Source organism: Oncorhynchus keta, chromosome 21 (assembly GCF_023373465.1).
Source record: "Oncorhynchus keta strain PuntledgeMale-10-30-2019 chromosome 21, Oket_V2, whole genome shotgun sequence".
NCBI classification, from domain to species: domain Eukaryota; kingdom Metazoa; phylum Chordata; class Actinopteri; order Salmoniformes; family Salmonidae; genus Oncorhynchus; species Oncorhynchus keta.
Window position 1 is genome coordinate 1,788,106 of NC_068441.1, and position 17,653 is coordinate 1,805,758.

General features: G+C 42.1%; 3 protein-coding genes across 3 annotated transcripts in view; 1 reads left to right on the forward strand and 2 right to left on the reverse strand.

Moving 5' to 3' along the window:
* Positions 1 to 2,077, reverse strand: part of LOC118399916 (mitogen-activated protein kinase 14A-like) — a 39,128-nt gene extending 37,051 nt beyond the window's left edge. The window contains exon 1 of the mRNA XM_035796137.2: positions 1,934 to 2,077. Coding sequence (XP_035652030.1) covers positions 1,934 to 2,052 — 119 coding nt within the window. The 5' untranslated portion in view covers positions 2,053 to 2,077. The remainder of the gene's footprint in view (positions 1 to 1,933) is intronic.
* Positions 2,078 to 2,103: 26 nt separating this feature from the next.
* On the forward strand, positions 2,104 to 7,771 carry LOC118399917 (protein kish-B-like). The gene is made up of 4 exons (XM_035796139.2): positions 2,104 to 2,253; positions 5,222 to 5,358; positions 6,003 to 6,134; positions 6,501 to 7,771. Exons 2-4 carry the CDS (start codon positions 5,349 to 5,351, stop codon positions 6,581 to 6,583), a joined length of 225 nt encoding a protein of 74 aa, XP_035652032.1. The 5' UTR covers positions 2,104 to 2,253; positions 5,222 to 5,348; the 3' UTR covers positions 6,584 to 7,771.
* Positions 7,772 to 12,794: 5,023 nt separating this feature from the next.
* LOC118399919 (beta-1,3-galactosyltransferase 6-like) lies at positions 12,795 to 15,152 on the reverse strand. Its single transcript, XM_035796140.1, has 3 exons — positions 14,737 to 15,152; positions 13,843 to 14,392; positions 12,795 to 13,663 (listed from the first exon to the last, which is right to left on the reverse strand). The coding sequence occupies exons 1-3, from the start codon at positions 14,742 to 14,744 to the stop codon at positions 13,184 to 13,186; spliced, it is 1,038 nt and encodes a 345-aa protein (XP_035652033.1). The 5' UTR covers positions 14,745 to 15,152; the 3' UTR covers positions 12,795 to 13,183.
* Positions 15,153 to 17,653: the final 2,501 nt, after the last annotated feature.

A 17,653-nucleotide genomic window follows, 5' to 3' on the forward strand; every position in this document is an offset into this window, starting at 1 on the left:
TGACGGACCCTCCACATACAAATTGATCCCGCTCCAGAGTACAGGCCTTGGTTTAACGCTCATTTCTTCGACGATAAACGCAAATCCGACCATCACCCCTGGTGAAACAAAACTGTGACTTGTCAGTAAAGATCACTTTTTGCCAGTGCTGTCTGGTTCAGCGAAGGTGGGTTTGTGCCCATAGGCGACGTTGTTGCCAGTGATGTCTGGTGAGGACCTGCCTTACAACAGGCCTACAAGCCCTCAGTCCAGCCTCTCTTAGCCTGTTGCACTGATGGAAGGATTGTGCATTCCTGGTATAACTCGGGCAGTTGTTGTTGCCATCCTGTACCTGTCCCGCCCGCAGGTGTGCTGTTCGGATGTACCGATCCTGTGCATGTGGTGTTACATGTGGTCAACCACTGCGAGGACGATCAGCTGTCCGTCGTGTCTCCATGTAGCACTGTCTTAGGCGTCTCACAATAAGGACATTGCAATTTATTTCCCTGGCCACATCTGCAGTCCTCATGCCTCCTTCAGCATGCCTAAGGCACGTTCACGCAGATGAGCAGTGACCCTGGGCATCTTTCTTTTGGTGTTTTTCCAGAATCTGTAGAAAGGCCTCTTTAGTGTCCTAAGTTTTCATAACTGTGACCTTAATTTCCTACCGTCTGTAAGCTTTTAGTGTCTTAATGACCGTTGTTTATGGTTCAATGAACAAGTATGGGGAACAGTGTTTAAACCCTTTACACTTTTTACGAATTATCTTTGAAAGACAGGGTCCTGAAAAAGGGGTGTTTATTTTTTTCCTGAGTTTATGTATGTATGTATGTATGTATGTATGTATGTATGTATGCATGTACACACACTACTGTTCAAAAGTTTGGGGTCACTTAGATATGTCCTTATTTTTGAAAGAAAATACATTTTTTTGTCCATTAAAAAAACATCAAATAGATCAGAAATACAGTGTAGATATTGCTAAATGTTGTAAATTACTATTGTAGCTGGAAAGAAATATTTTTTTAATGGAATATCTATTTAGGCATACAGAGGCCCATTATCAGCAAACATCACTCCTGTGTTCCAATCACACGTTGTGTTAGCTAATCCAAGTTTATCATTTCAAAAGGCTAATTGATCATTAGAAAACCCTTTTGCAATTATGTTAGCACAGCTGAAAACGGTTGTTCTGATTAAAGATGCAATAAAACTGGTCTTCTTTAGACTAGTTGAGTATCTGGAACATCAGCATTTGTGGATTCGATTACAGGCTCAAAATGGCCAGAAACAAAGACATTTCTTCTGAAACTTGTCAGTCTATTCTTGTTCTGAGGAATGAAGGATATTCCAAGTGAGAAATTGCCAAGAAACTGAAGATCTCGTACAGCGCTGTGTACGGGACTCTTTTGTGTATGTCCATTACATGAAATCCAAATAAAATACATTAAAAAAATTAGAGGTTGTAATGCAACAAAATAGGAAAAACGCCAAGAGGGATGAATACTTTTGCAAGGCACTGTAAGTCATGGCAAAATGTGTAGAATTGCAGGAAATTAACTTTAAAAATTAAATTTCTTTCTGCTGACAGAAAGTCAGACCCCCCGGGTCACTAAAAATGTTTTGCTACAAGGTGGGAGCCCCCCCAAAAAACTTACTTACGCCCCTAAAAGGCTCGAGTGCGTAGTAATTTAATTTTTTTTTTTAACTGATATGAAAATTATGTTCCTTATCTCTCCCAAACCGTACCGCAAGGGAAAGCAAAACTTCGTCAAAATATTTATACCGTCAATAGGGGCATAAGCATTTAGCGTCTATGAACAGGGTAACTCTATAGTATCTGTAGTTTATATACTTGTAATATGTATGGTATATATTTCGTAGGACGGAGCAGAGTTCACTAAGCAGGCTCTAGTTCTCGTAGATATAGTTGATTTACTGGAAAGGTACCTACCAGACGGACCCGTAGGCTCCCGAGCCGACCGGGGACAGGGTCTGGTACCGCTCCGGGACCTCCCATATCGTTTTGTTGAGCTCCTGTCGGTAGAAAGTGGGTCTCTCCTTGGGAAACATTCCCTGCAGAATGCAGACAAACAAGCCCGTCGTAACTTCGGTTTCCTCGTTTGCGTGGTACTAGTGATGCTGGTGGTGCCTAGAACTCAATACAACGATAACTATTGTTGACCCAACCAATAGACGAATTTGGTCTCGCGCATTCCGGACCGTGCAAACTTTATCCAGTGCACTACATGAGAACAGCAGAGCCTGAACACGGTGAGCTATTACTGAACAGCAGAGCCCGAAACACAGTGAGCTATGATTGATTTCTCCTCTCTGCAGATTGCTATCCTGTTCATGGGTACGTTCAGCGGATCACTTTTGTCAAGTCGACTTTCAAAAAAGCATTGCATTAAGTGGTTAAAAATTGTCCGATTTGCGCCTACATGTGGACAACATGAATTTCACAAAAATTATGCGATCAAAGGTCATGACGTTTTGACTGCATTCAACTGCACGTTTTGCAGTTGCTCTTCACCATAGATAATAATAGAGTCCTCTAGTGGCCAACGGGACGCTTTGGCATTGTCAGCCCCATTTTTGTTTTATTTAACCTTTATTTAACGAGGCAAATCGGAACAAATTCGTATTTACAATGACGGCCTACATTGAGGGCTTCCACCATGCTTCTGCCATTTTAAAGTATATGTACAAAAACTAAATATATACAAATATAAGTCCTCTATCTCTATGCTCTTCACCAACTTCATCCCGAAGCCACCCCTGCATTATTAATTAACCAACGTTGCTGCCATTCATGTCGAACAGTGGATATATACAAATAACGGTGATAGTTGGGTTTCTCTCTCAATAATTGACTGTACAATGTAAAACATTTTTATAAACAATTGCAACACTGCCATGTTGAAAAACCACATTAGTGTCTGACTGCGGCTATCACCGCTGCACCTTCCCCAACTTTACTCCTCGACATTTGTCTACTGTCCTTTGCTTCAGCCACTCAAACGCGCCCCTTGACTGTGTTGAGAGGGACCGTGAACTGGGTGTAATCATTAGTCCAAACGGTTGAAAAAAATATACGTTTTTCTATTGAACAAACTCAGGTAGGGCCCTCAGGTTGCTTCCGTTTAAGAAACGTTTTGCAACAGAATCGGTTTTAATAAGCCCCTGAAGTGCTACCCCCTCCCTATTCACACATCTCACGTGATTTGAGTTTGGCCAACAGGGAAATCCCACTGAAATATGTAGTAATTCCTAATGTCCTTTGCCTTTCACTGTAGGCTACATGTTGAAATCAAAGACAGGTTTAGAAACTGTGTTGAAATGTTGAGAAAAAAAAAAGTATTTATGCAATAGTGATTGACCCGTTGGGCTTATTTAACATATCACAGTGGTATGATGGCCTTACTATCTTGATGTTTCCCCAATATTTTGAATTGCCATCTGGACGAGCCTGCTGCATACATTTTTACTTGCAGTAATCATAGGCCTAGCTTGTTAGTTTAATTAGGTTGCAGCTAACGATTAGCATACGCATGCTATACATTTATATCAAAGACACTCATTACACCCTATTTGTTTAGCTTTATATACAGTATGTAGAAAATCCACACATTTCCTGACTGACATTTCCACCAATCACCCCCATTTCCAGGTTTCTACAGGGGCTGTATGTCCTCCTGGCCTCATACAAACTATCCTGATCTCGCTAGCTCACATTCCATTTCGAATTAAAAACTTGAACGAATTCTACAAGCCTCTTGTTCGCCATAGGGGGCTTATTGGAGCTGTCATTTGTGAATGAGAATCATAAAAGTGTGCTTCAAACAATGTACATTTCTGATCTCTATGCATAGCCTACAAATAAGACTATTTATTGATACGTTTCAAACAAGGTCTATGGCCACAACCGGACTAGAATGTGAACGACTCTTGGCGGAATGCAATTGCTTGACTGCCACCAGGGAGATTAGCACAATATTGTTTGCAAACTGCAGCCCCCCAAACGATTCGTACTAAAGTTCGAGTTGAGCTGTGTATGCCATGTTTTGGTTCTACAAAGCTGTGTCCATCGATAATAATCAATTCATTGCATTAATTATTGCACCATGCGATCAATTATCAGTTCTAAATATGTATTTTTCTTCTCTACATTGCCTGCAGCATGATTTATTTTTCTGTGCGCATAGTTGGTCGGATAGACAGTGGGTCAGAGCAAGTGCTGTATCCTGAGCCACTGAGCCGGAGGAGCGCATATTAATGCTGCTGTGGAATTCATTGCAGCCACAAGGTCAAACAAACTAACGACCAAAAACGCATCAAATCGTTTGCGAACTGCACATCACTACTTCCAATCAATCAGTCTGGCAACCGCATAGACTGGAAGCATGTAGTGTTTGAACATGTTGAATGTGTAATATAGTTCCTAGTCCTTACCTTCTGAAGTTCATCCCCTGTTTCACCTGGATGCATTCTTGCTTAAAAATAATCCATCCATCTTTATGGGTTCTACTAAACTAAGATATGGAAAAACAGAGAAAAAAAATGTATCATAAGGAATAAGGTTTGGAATTGTCTGTCCTATATCTAGGAGATATAAGAAAGATGAGGAAATATTAGTTTTTTTAACAGATATTTAACCTCCATACTTCCATTAATTTTTTAAACCGGTACCAGGTTACCTTCATACCAGTCCTACTGGGCTTTGTGAGAGTCTCATCTTTCCATAGAGGGGTCATATTAGTTAGTAGGCCAAAACATCCACCACATATGTGGAAGGCCAACATAGGCTGATTAAGTGGATTGAGACGCAGCCCATGCAACAAAACAGATATCTCTAGCTTAAACTGACAGATTTTTTTATGGGTGCAACAATAGTTAGTCAAATGAGAACTGAGATCCTAGTGTTCTTACAGACACTCCACTGTGAAGCTCCATAACCCTCCAAGAGTTTCAATATAATGTATCTTTCCTTGATACACAATTGGCTGGGGCATAGATCACCTGACCAACTTTGATTTTGGTGTGAATTGTCCCTTTCATGTGGAGGAGAACGTAGATTAAAAATACAAACATTTAAACATTTAAGAAAAATACATTATTAACCCAGTTTGTCCACAGAGTTTCTAAACCATCTTTGGTTTGGCTTTGTTACTCACAATATCTGAGTTCCATTGCTCTGTCCTGATGAACCCGGATATGTCATTTGTTTTCCATCCATTAGTTGTCACTCGATTGGTCATGCTGGCTGCTGACTAACACAGGGAAGGAGGACAACATTTGACAACAACATGGACCTTTGAAAATAACTGAGACTTCAACACAGTCTTGGACAACAGCAAACTGCAAACATGACAAATGGTAAGTTTGATGTGACGTTTTATAGGTCATCTTACAGGAGATGCACTGTTTTCAAAGTAAAGAAGTAGACGTTAGCGATATACTGTAGCTTTAGTTAGCTAGCTCTCCCTTTGTGATTCGATTAATTATCATTGTACTTTGCTAGCTAGCTACCATATGGTTCTGTAGACGTGGCTACAGACCGTACTGTAGCTAGCCAACATCAATTTGCTAACATTTTGATTTATGAACTGAAAAGTGCATCGTCAATTTGCATTATAATACGCCCATCTGGAAGCTAGCTATCTATGTGTGACATGTTTGGTGGGACGTTTATAAATCACCTAGCTATTACTGGCATCAACCCTGCTTTTGTAATTGATGTTGACATAACTAGGTATCTAGCACGCTAATTACGCAGGTATCAAGTGTAGCCTAGCTGTCAAACTGGTTTCACTGGCAATGGTATTTTACCATTGCTGTCGACATCAAGAAGTGATTGTGTGCTAGCTTCAACAAGATACAATCTGTCAATCTATTGTTGTCAATAAAATTATTAAAATATCCAAGGAAATGGTAGTTCATCATCGACAATTGAACCACCATCCATATCTCCAGATGTCATCTTCAGACCAAATTATGTGGTTTTTTTCTCCTCTCCTCAGTGTACTCGTTGGATGGGATTGTGGTATTTGGGATTCTGTTCATCTGTACATGTGCATACCTCAAGAAGGTGCCTCGCCTCAACACCTGGCTGCTCTCAGAAAAGAAAGGTGTGTGGGGGGTGTTCTATAAAGGTAAGCCATCAATCAATCAAGTAGTCATTTCCATCTATGTAATAGAATAATGGGATATAAATACTGGGTTTGTGTTTCTAACTACAGCCAAAAAGCTATGCAACAGTTTCAGCGTAGTCTAAAGCAGAGGTACTGTTTTTTTTTCACCCTCATTCCCCCATTCTATTTCCTCCCCTATCTGTCCATCCCTCCCCTCTCTGTATCTCTCTCCCCTCTGTATCCCTGCCCTCTCTGTATCCCTCCATCTCTCTCTGTCTTGCACCCCCATTCTCTGTCTCCCTTCTGTCTTCCTTGGTCTCTTTTGCTCTCTCTCTCTCTCTCTCTCTCTCTCTCTCTCTCTCCCTCCCTCTCTCTTTCATCTCTCAGCTGCAGTGATTGGGACTAGACTCCACCATGCTGTGGCGATAACCTGTCTGACGATGGCATTGTACCTGGTCTCCTTAAAGTGACAGTGTCAGGCTGTGATGGACCAGACTGGACTAGGGTGGACTGGAGTGGACCGGACATGGCCAGGCTTGGCTGGGCTGGATTGGCCTGTGCTGGTTTGCCACCCATGGACACTGTTTGGACAATGTGTGCTCAACACTCCCAATTTATTCACCCAGGACCTGTAAAGGATAAGGATACGCCAATAGTGCCCCACATTAGGTAAATAAGATCCCTGTAGCTCACTGCACTCTTCTAAACCTGACACAATCCATCCCTGCATGACACAACTGTCATCCAGTTTACCCTGAGTTTCCTGTACAGATCTTATAGAACAGTGTTTCTATTATTGAGGTGCACATTCTTTGTTCTAGCTCAACACTAACACATCTGATTCTACTGTTCAATTGCTCAACCAGTCACCAAGCCATTGATTAGTTGAATCGGGTGTGTTAGCTCTGGGCTGAAACAAACGTGGTCCACCTGGAATGGATTAGGGATCACAGTGATAGAGATGTCAGCATGCTAAGTAGTGTCAGCATGCTGATGTACTCAGCACGCTCATGTGTTGAGTAGTATCTTTATTTAATACTGTTGTTTGCAGAAATAGGTTTTTTATTATTTTTATTATCAACTAATTACCATTCTCAACAGTTTATTAGCCTAAAAAAATGTGGAAAATATTAATTCCTGTTTAAAGTCAGACTTCGGTTGTATATATTTAGGGGGGAAAGTCAGTATAATAGATTTGAAAAAGCTGTTTTCTGTAGAGCACCATAGAGAAGAGCATCACATGCATTGTTGTTAAGTCTAAATATCTCTTTGTTTATTCAAAGGTATTTTTTTAACGTTAAAGTGGTTGTACGCTGTCATGATTATTGTCACTATCATTTTTCAACAACCAGGAATAACCCTGGGCCATAGTTAAAAGCTATAAGGTCACATGTTCAGGTAAACTCTTGGTTCCTTGCGAAATGTTCACAAACAAAACTAATATAGGAGAAATGTCTTGGTGTCCAGCTTAACCTCTTATTTTCTTTCAATCTCTGTTCTTCTTTTTTTTGCTCTGTAATTTATGTATGATTTCCCTGTTTGGAAAAACCACTACAGATTTCTGCACCAGTGCTTTGTGACTGGCCCGCTGTATGTTGTGTGACAATAGCGCTCATCATCTTTGGGGAAAATAAATGTAAAAAAATTACTTAAAACAACTTAACAGTGCTGTATGTTACATTTTAGTGAAAGATGCAATGAGAACCTCTGTCAATGAAAGTGTGCAACTCATGACCACAGCTCAATAACATGTACATTGTGGCGTTGTCTTAATCCAATCACGGCTGTTTGTGATACAGCCTGGATTCAAACTAGGGTGACGCCTCTAGTACTCAGATGCAGTGCCTTAGACCGCTGCGTCACTCGGGAGCCCATTGTTGGAGAGATAGCAACCCTTAAAGCACTCTTGTATGATAATGGTGGGTTAAATTGTGGATGAGGGTAGAATAGACTGACAATATCCCTATTCATTGCTTTCACCATTATGTTTTGTATACTTTAGAAATTATTATGTTAACTGGTGTTGATGATCCATTGACTGGGATTTTTTTTTAAAGTCCAATGAAAGATCTCCTTTGTTTCTTTCTGATTGTTTTACAGAATTATGTTCACACTCCTCAAACGAAACAAACCTAGGGCTTGATTCAATCCGTATCGCCGAAATTGCGCGTTATTGTGCGTTTGCAAATTGAAGGTAATTTCCGATTAAGCTGACATATGCAGCGTTTACCGTGAATGCAGTCTCCGCAAACGCGGGAATATTACCTTATGTAGGCCAGGGTTTCTCCAAGAATCTCAATATACATATTTGGTTAACTCTCTTGAAATAGATGTCAACTGCTGTCTGCGTTCTCAGGTGGATAATTCCCCATCTGCTCTCTCTTGAGCTGAGCAGCTGTGACACCAGTTTCTCCTGCCGGAGGGAGAGTGGGAGGGAGCGACAATTAGACAGGGAATCAGATTTGACCTGCATAGAGCTGTAAGCTGCACCTGTTCAACATAACACCACATTCACTTACACCGCTGCTGATTCAACTCCGAGTGATGGGATAGCTTGACCTGGAAACAAGACCAAGATTTTACTTTGGCGTGCATGTCTGTGTGTGTGTGCGAGAGCTTCTCCCTCAATCAAGATTCATCCCGAGAGAGCACAAGCTTCCCTCTTTCTTCAGAGCAGCAGTTCAGCTGTTATGTGACTATCCCTGCACACAGGTAAGGCAGGTTTTTTTTTTTTTGTGAAGTGGGGGTTTATCATGATACAGTGAGTGTGTTTCAAGGAGAGTTATAAAAGTTGACTTCACTTTAAGATAAATGTTTTGACATCACTGCGAGAGATATCGTGATTTCCCTACTGTTGTGTGAATTCCTATATATTGCTTATCTTCCACTCTCAACAGGTGTTTACAGGAAATAGATATCAGAAGCCACAGGAGGTGAGTTCTTTATTGTGCATTTTGTTGGCAATAACATTTAATCTTGCCAAATAGCATGAATAGTAATGGAAAACAATCATTTATTACATTAAAGATGACTTGTACAATACCTCAATGAAGTGTCCTATTCCTTTCCCCAGCAATTACTACATAATAACCATTTACTTTGTAATCTTCAGTAAATACTAAGGCATTTATGGTTAACAAAAAAATAGGGCTGTCAGAGTTAAAAGGTTAACTCAAGTTGACTGGTTATGTAATTTTAGTGCAACATATTTTTTTGCCGTGAATAATCGTATTGTCTGAAAGCATTTTAAATACACTAAACATCATTTTGAGCTAAAAACAGTTGACGTTGAGGTTAAATAAAGTGTGCTTTATCAATGTATCTGATTTTGGACCAAATCAATACAAATGATTGCAATGATTTTCAATCTTAAATAACAGCTTACTTTTAAGTTAATTCTGAATTTGCAATAAATCGGGATTAATAACAGCAAATCCTGCGATTAATCCGATTGCATTTATCGTTTGACAGCCCTATAAAACATTTAACAATCTCCTCTTCCTCTGTCAGGGAGCTACGTCTGTCAAAAAGGCCCATTTAATCGTCTCTGCCTGTCAAGGACCACGATGACATTATCCATGACCTCATCCATCCTGGAATCCGACCAATCCCGTCCTGGAATCTCCCATACACCGTGACCACCAGTGCGAGCTGATGCTCAGTCACAGATGGTGGAAACAGTTAACAGTCAACACGACCAGGTTATAATGGGAGACCAGATTTAACTGTCATATTAGGCCCGCTGAGACAATGTTGTTATATAGCTTACAGTAGTAGAATAATACTATTTATTCCTAAATTACAGATCTACAGTACCAATAAGTATAGGTGTATACATATTGATATGAGTACCATCTCAGTTCCCGGAAAACTGTGCCAAAACTGCTCTAAGTCTGCTGGCGTTTGTCTTAGTAACAAAGGTAGATGGCATTTTATTCCAACAAATAACTGCTTAATAAAGATTTTATTACAAAAATACACTTTTCAAAAGCATTTTAACAAAATGCTCAATAGGTCTAAATGTTTTAAACAAACGATGAGGAGAGGACAGTCATACAATTTCTTTCAACATCTTTAATGGAAGCAGTTATTTTTTCGTTTGTTGAAAAGTAACCAAATGCCAGCTGGAAAATTGCCAATACAGAAGCTCAGCTGAAAACACACACAGCTCTGTTGGGCATCACTGGGCTTTGCAAATACGTCTACCAAACACAGACAGCAGGTGGGTTAAATCTCCCAGCAGAACAGAATAGGCTCTCAATAATCAGGGGAGAGGAGAGAGGCCAACATTATACATTTTTAACATCAATACAACTCCAAACACCATCAAGCTCTGAATGTATAATTCTGGGCCATTGTTCCTCATCAATAGGTAATAAGCACCATATTCATATCAAGATAATCACTTTCATCACATTCACCAATAGGTCCACTTTCACTCAGACAGACCCAGGAATTTGTAAATATAGACAAGAATGAGGTGGATGAAATTATACCTTGAAGACAGAACAAAGTGTGTCAGTCAGTTAGCAATGAGCTGTCGCCCACACTATGATGTGGGCGTGCCCCAAGGTTCGATATTGGGGCACCTCCTATTCAGCCTGTACATTAATGATCTGCCTTCTGTCTGTACTTGGTCTGAAGTTCAAATGTATGCAGATGTTATAGTGATATGTGCCTGCAAAGAGCAAACAACAAGCTGCACAAGAACTCACTACTGTAATGGTCCAGGTTACAAAGTGGCTCAGTGACTCATGTTTGCATCTCAATGTGAAGAAAAAAAAACAGTCTGCATGTTCTTCACAAAGAGGGCAACTGATGCTACTGAACCAGATGTCTATGTGTCAGGGGAGAAGCTCCAAGTGGTGTCAGATTTTAAGTGCATTGGCATCATACTTGATTCCAAACTTTTAAAAAGCAGGTGAAAAAGGTAACTCAACCTAGCTATTTTTCAATTTATATGAAATTGTGACTACTGAGGTAGCAAAACTGTACTATGATACTCCCCTACTTAACATACTGCTTGATTAGTTGGGCCCAAGCTTGCTGTACAACATTAAAACCCATTGTCTATCTACAAACAGTCTCTCAAAGTGCTTCATAGGAAGAAAGCATGAGCTCCTGAGTTGGAAAAATCTTGTGCAATGCAACGACACGTCTTGTATTCAAGATCCTAAATGGCCTGGCTCCCCCTCCACTCAGGACTTTTGTTAATTCAGAAAACCTAAACACATGGCAGCAGATCCACAAGGTCTGCCATGAGAGGTGACTACAGTTGAAGGAAAAACACATTACATTTACATTTAAGTCATTTAGCAGACGCTCTTATCCAGAGCGACTTACAAATTGGTGCATTCACCTTATGAGATCCAGTGGAACAGTCACTTTACAATAGTGCATCTAAATCTTAAAGGGGGGGGGGTGAGAAGGATTACTTATCCTATCCTAGGTATTCCTTAAAGAGGTGGGGGTTCAGGTGTCTCCGGAAGGTGGTGATTGACTCCGCTGTCCTGGCGTCGTGAGGGAGTTTGTTCCACCATTGGGGGGCCAGAGCAGCGAACAGTTTTGACTGGGCTGAGCGGGAACTGTACTTCCTCAGTGGTAGGGAGGCGAGCAGGCCAGAGGTGGATGAACGCAGTGCCCTTGTTTGGGTGTAGGGCCTGATCAGAGCCTGGAGGTACCGAGGTGCCGTTCCCCTCACAGCTCCGTAGGCAAGCACCATGGTCTTGTAGAGGATGCGAGCTTCAACTGGAAGCCAGTGGAGAGAGCAGAGGAGCGGGGTGACGTGGGAGAACTTGAGAAGGTTGAACACCAGACGGGCTGCGGCGTTCTGGATGAGTTGTAGGGGTTTAATGGCACAGGCAGGGAGCCCAGCCAACAGCGAGTTGCAGTAGTCCAGACGGGAGATGACAAGTGCCTGGATTAGGACCTGCGCCGCTTCCTGTGTGAGGCAGGGTCGTACTCTGCGGATGTTGTAGAGCATGAACCTACAGGAACGGGCCACCGCCTTGATGTTAGTTGAGAACGACAGGGTGTTGTCCAGGATCACGCCAAGGTTCTTAGCGCTCTGGGAGGAGGACACAATGGAGTTGTCAACCGTGATGGCGAGATCATGGAACGGGCTGTCCTTCCCCGGGAGGAAGAGCAGCTCCGTCTTGCCGAGGTTCAGCTTGAGGTGGTGATCCGTCATCCACACTGATATGTCTGCCAGACATGCAGAGATGCGATTCGCCACCTGGTCATCAGAAGGGGGAAAGGTACACCTTTCGTCAATCTGCTTTTTTCTGTGAGAGCTTCCCATGTCTGGAATGTACTGCCATCAGACACACACAACTGCACCTATCGCAACTTCACAAAAAACATGAAGACATTGCTCAAGGCCAATCACACTTGTGAACATAATCACTAGCTGTGTATGGCTGCTTTCCATGTTATTTGTAGCTTTTGAGGTGTGAAAACACTTTGTTGCTATTATGTATTTTGTTGCTTTTTGTGCTATTGCTCTGTCTGCATGCTACGTGTTGCTTGTCCTATGTTGCTCTGCGTGTGTTTACTGCTCAATGATTGTCTGTATTGTTATTGTTTTGAATAACCTGTCCAGGGACTGCGGTGGAAAATTAGCTAAAAATGGCTAAAATCGGCACTTTCACTGAAACGTCGATTATGGATATGTAAAAAATAAACAATCTTGGGTCTCTTTATTGTCCTACCAGTAAGCTGAATACCAGTTCCTTTATGTACACTCACTCCCAACATGCTGTTAATAATAAATACATCGACTCCTGTCCTATTCTGTGGTACCATTTTGCTTCAGTTTAGTCCGTGAGGGCTCCAGAATAAATAAACAAGTAAACATATAAAAAGGGAACAGTGTTTTCCTCAGGTAATTTCATAGGCGGGCTGCCATAACAGACACCTTCTATGGATGTCAACTGAAGGCAACAAATGTTTTAGTTGAGGAGGGGCAACAGAACAAGAGGGGAGGTGGAGGACGACGGCAGAGCAAGGCTGAGGGAGAACACCATACTGCCTGGGGAAACATTGGTGAGGATGGACAGGGTCAGGGGTTATCAGGGTACTCCATCCTTCCTCTGGCAGCACTGGGATGGCGGGACGCTCCAGTCGTATACATAACTCAGTCTGAGTTTAACCTCTTCTTTACACAACCTCCCATCTCTCTGCAGTGTCTGCTGTTTCTCTAACATATCCTCCAGGCTCTGCTTGTGGGTCACCAGGTACTTATTACTACAGCCCCTTGACTTGAACTCCGTGTCGAAGCGTGGATCATGCGTCCGTTTGACGTCCACGGGGGCCAGCCAAGCCCCGAGCGACACGTCCTCGCTCTGCCACACCTTGAGGAAGGCAGCGTTGATGCGCACGTAGTGGATTAGGTCGCAGGAGAGCAGATAGCCTCCACCCTGGGCATAGGGTAGGTAGTAGTCACACAGCTCCCAAGCCGACTCCCTCCACTTCTCTGCAGTTTTGACACGACCGCAGCCTGAGAAGAACCCCCAGTACAGCCGGCTGGGTTCTTTAGTCTTCAGCTCCTCCTTTAGATGAGAAGAGATGATGTTATTGTGTGTTTTCACAGAAATGTGTTTCTATCCATATCACACAATATAGAAACGTTTTAAAAAAGGCAAAACTGTAAAGAAAATCACATAACATACAACACCCCAGGGCTGCGTACCAACACCAGGGTGGTGTTGTCCCATATCAAAATACACACCTTCAGCAGGTCCAGGCGAGCGAAGGTGTCGTCATCTGCTTTTAAAACAAACTTAAAGTCTACATTGTGATCCAGCCAGGAGTACATGTGCAGCAGCTTCAGGGTCAGGTTCTCATACGAGTCCCGCAGCTCGGGGAGTAAGAGCAGGTCTTTGTGTCGGCCCTGCTCTGTGTTGAGGTTCTGCATATCCTCGGCCGGTAGACCCTCTGTTCCCACCACAAACATAGCTAGAACCTCCGGGTCCTTCTTAGTCAGCCATGTGCTGCGGATAATGCTCCGCCGCTCTGTGTACTTGGGTCCTGTGGTGATGAGGACCACAAGGAAGGCTGAGAGGTCTTTGGGGCGTGAGGGGGGCTTGGGATGCTCTGCTCTGGGCCGGGAGTGGGCAGCGTGAGGTGCTAGGCCTGGAGGGTCAACCTGGCCCTGTTTCAGGGTCTCGGAGGTACACTTGGCGAGGAAGAGGACGACAACAGCAAATAGGCAGACTCCTGCAATTGCCAGAGCCGTCTTGTGACGACACAGGAGGCGAACCAGTTTCATGGTGTGGAGACTGAGTAGGGGAGAGAGAGACAGGGGGAGAGAGAGATCTGTAAACAATATGTCTGTGAACAACAGCAGTCAATGAATGTCTCCCAGAGAAAGTAGCTAAAGAAGTAGACATTCTAGAGTTGATCAACTGTATTGAACAGCTAGCTATTAATCTGGGCTAACCAGACCACCAACAGCTTGCAACCTGGCTAACATTACCTGACCAATCTAATTCCAAGCGCCCGAGAGAAAGCATGCTTATTCAATCAAAATCAAAACAAGGAACAAAACAAAGGAGGGAATATGGGCTACAGTACCTGACAGTGTCACACAACGCTAGGTGTCGAATGCATTGATGACAGTTACCTGGGCATTGCTTTTGTCTGTAGCTAACAAATGCGAAACGTTAGCAGACTGGCTAGCTCAACAGCTATCGAGGAACAATGATTTGCTGCTCACAATTCGCTTGCTAACAAACAACGCGAGCCATTTGGTTCAGTATAACTCCCTGAGCTCTTTGGTCGGTGGAAATGAATCAAATCGTTAACTGAAACAAACGAGCAAATCATTGTGTGTAGCCTCTACGTTCATTTCGCCCCTGTTCACACGCAGTCAAATTATCATGTAATTTTTTAAAAATATCAAATTACAATACAATAGCAAATAAACATAGGATATCACGACAAATATCCTTTCTTCTTATGAAACATAATAAAAAATAAATATAAAAATCACAAGACATGAATTGCCAGCATGGCTAAATCTAGGATTAGAAGCAAATATAGGGCCAAATCCGGTAGGGGGTTCCGGGGGCATCCTCCCACGGGAAAAAAAGAGCAGAATTTCAACAGAAATGAACATTGAGAAATTACAACATTTTCCACTCAACATGGTGGGTTCGGGCCTATTCTATTTGAGAGTCGGGCAACTCGACATCGACTCGTACACAGGGGGCTTCATACTCCCGAGTACGGCAGAATCATATTACTCTCGGGTTCCGGCTAATGGTACTCAAGTCAACTTCAGCATATCTGGCCCGATTAACTTTTTCAGAAGTAGGGACATCTGAGGTTTTTATTCGGAAGGTGATGGAAGAATAAAAAACAAATGAATGTAATAATTTCACCTAAAATTTTCAAGGTAATTTGCAAGCTAAAATTCAGTCCATTAGGCTATTAGATGGAGAAGGACACTAGAGAATCTATGATATAAATTAATTAGATTGTACTCCAGATTTTTTTTGGGGGGGGAACACCACAAAATTGTATCTGATCCAAATGGTTGTATAACCAGGGCTTTATTTCGGCATTAAATTCAAAAGGACATTTGAGCTCTTATCCAAATTAGTCTACATCACTGCAGTTTACCCAAGACAATAATTGTGTACTAACAATAATACATTCCTCATTGCACTGTGTTGTTGTAGCCTCGAAGGTAGAATAATTGTATTTTCTAAAACCATAGGCCTAATGATATCAATAGTGGAGCATGTCTGGGACCACAGAGCACAACTTGGAGGAACGCATAGGCCTATATTTTCCATTAGATAATCTGCTACCTAGGCTGAAGGAGTGATGCAGCCTACAACCATGCATGTTGAATTATTGCAATAGCCTATTAAACTGTTACATATTTAGTCTATAGCCTATTGGGCTCCTGAGTGGTGCAGTGATGCGTAATTAAGCTCCTGGTTCAAATTCAGGCTGCATCACATCCGGCCGTCAATTGGCCCACTGTCATCCAGGTTTGGCCGGGGTAGGCTGTCATTGTAAATAAGAATTTGTTCTTAACTGACTTTCCTTGTTAAATACAAAAATATATCAACTAAATAAGGACCACGATTGTGGGTTCAATCCCTGGGGCCACGAACAGAATATTAATGTCACATTTATTATTTTTGCACACCTCAATTATGAGACATCGAAAACATTTCTGCATGGAACTTTTGACAGTAGCAGGGCTGTCTGCACATTCTGATAAGATGAAAGGAAAATAAAACAGAGCATCTTAACTAGGTAAGTTATGAATTGTATCACCAACTGTGTAACTTTGTCATAGTGTTTGTCATAACCCAAGGTTGCATGCCACATTTTTGCTGAACCGGAACATAGACTAAGTTTAATTCAAGATTGAGACCTCATTGTTTTACAAATCTGTATTTGTAATTTTCAAAATTGTCTATTGCAGCAACCTGATGCCAACATCACGGATGCTCAAGCTGAACCTGCCATCACGGTTGACAACTCCATTGTGTCCTCCTCCCAGAGCGCTAAGAAGCGTGATCCTATCTCAACTAACATCAAGGCGGTGGCCCGTTCCTAGGTTCATGCTCTACAACATCCGCAGAGCATTATCTATAAAGGAACTGCAAAAACACAATCATCCAGCAGTGGTGGCCTGCTCCTCCGCTCTCTCCACTGGCTTCCAGTTGAAGAGCATCCGTCAAGACCATGGTGCTTGCTCGGAGCTGTGAGGGGAACGGCACCTCAGTACCTCCAGGCTCTGATCTTTACACCCAAACAAGGGCACTGCATTCATCCACCTCTGGCCTGCTGCCTTACCACTGAGGAAGTACAGAGGCTCAGCCCAGTCAAAACTGTTCGCTGCTCTGGCCCCCAATGGTGGAACAAACTCCCTCACGAAAACTCAATCAACCTTCCGGAGACACCTGAAACCCCACCTCTTTAAGGAATTGATAGATAATCCTTGTATTTAAGATTTAGATACATTTTGTAAAGTGCATGTCATAAGGTGAATAATTAGTTTGCTAAATGACTTAAATGTAATGTAAATGTAAATGTACCTTCATTTTTGGACTGGTCATAGTTGTTTCTCCGTTACCGTCAGTTTCTCCGTTACCGTCAGCTAACTCTTAGGGTAGAGGTGGCTAGCTATGTCATATTTGGTAGCTAATTGAGCTAGCTAGTATTTTTGTTTGTGAAACATCAGTAGTCTACTGTAGCTAAGACTAGGCAAGAAAGCACCCGGTTAACATACAGTGGGGAGAACAAGTATTTGATACACTGCCGATTTTGCAGGTTTTCTTACTTACAAAGCATGTAGAGGTCTGTAATTTTTATCATAGCTACACTTCAACTGTGAGAGACGGAATCTAAAACAAAAATCCAGAAAATCACATTGTATGATTGTTAAGTAAATAATTAGCATTTTATTGCATGACATAAGTAAAAGTACAAAGTAAAAGTAAATGCTATACATCAAATTCCTTATATTTAGCAAACCAGACGGCACAAATTCATTTTTTATTACTTTTTTTGACAGC

Coding starts and splice junctions, on each gene's coding strand:
- LOC118399917 (XM_035796139.2), top strand. Junction 6,135..6,500: donor GTGGGGGGTGTTCTATAAAG/GTAAGCCATCAA, acceptor TTCATCTCTCAG/CTGCAGTGATTGGGACTAGA.
- LOC118399919 (XM_035796140.1), bottom strand. Junction 13,664..13,842: donor CTCGCCTGGACCTGCTGAAG/GTGTGTATTTTG, acceptor TCTCATCTAAAG/GAGGAGCTGAAGACTAAAGA.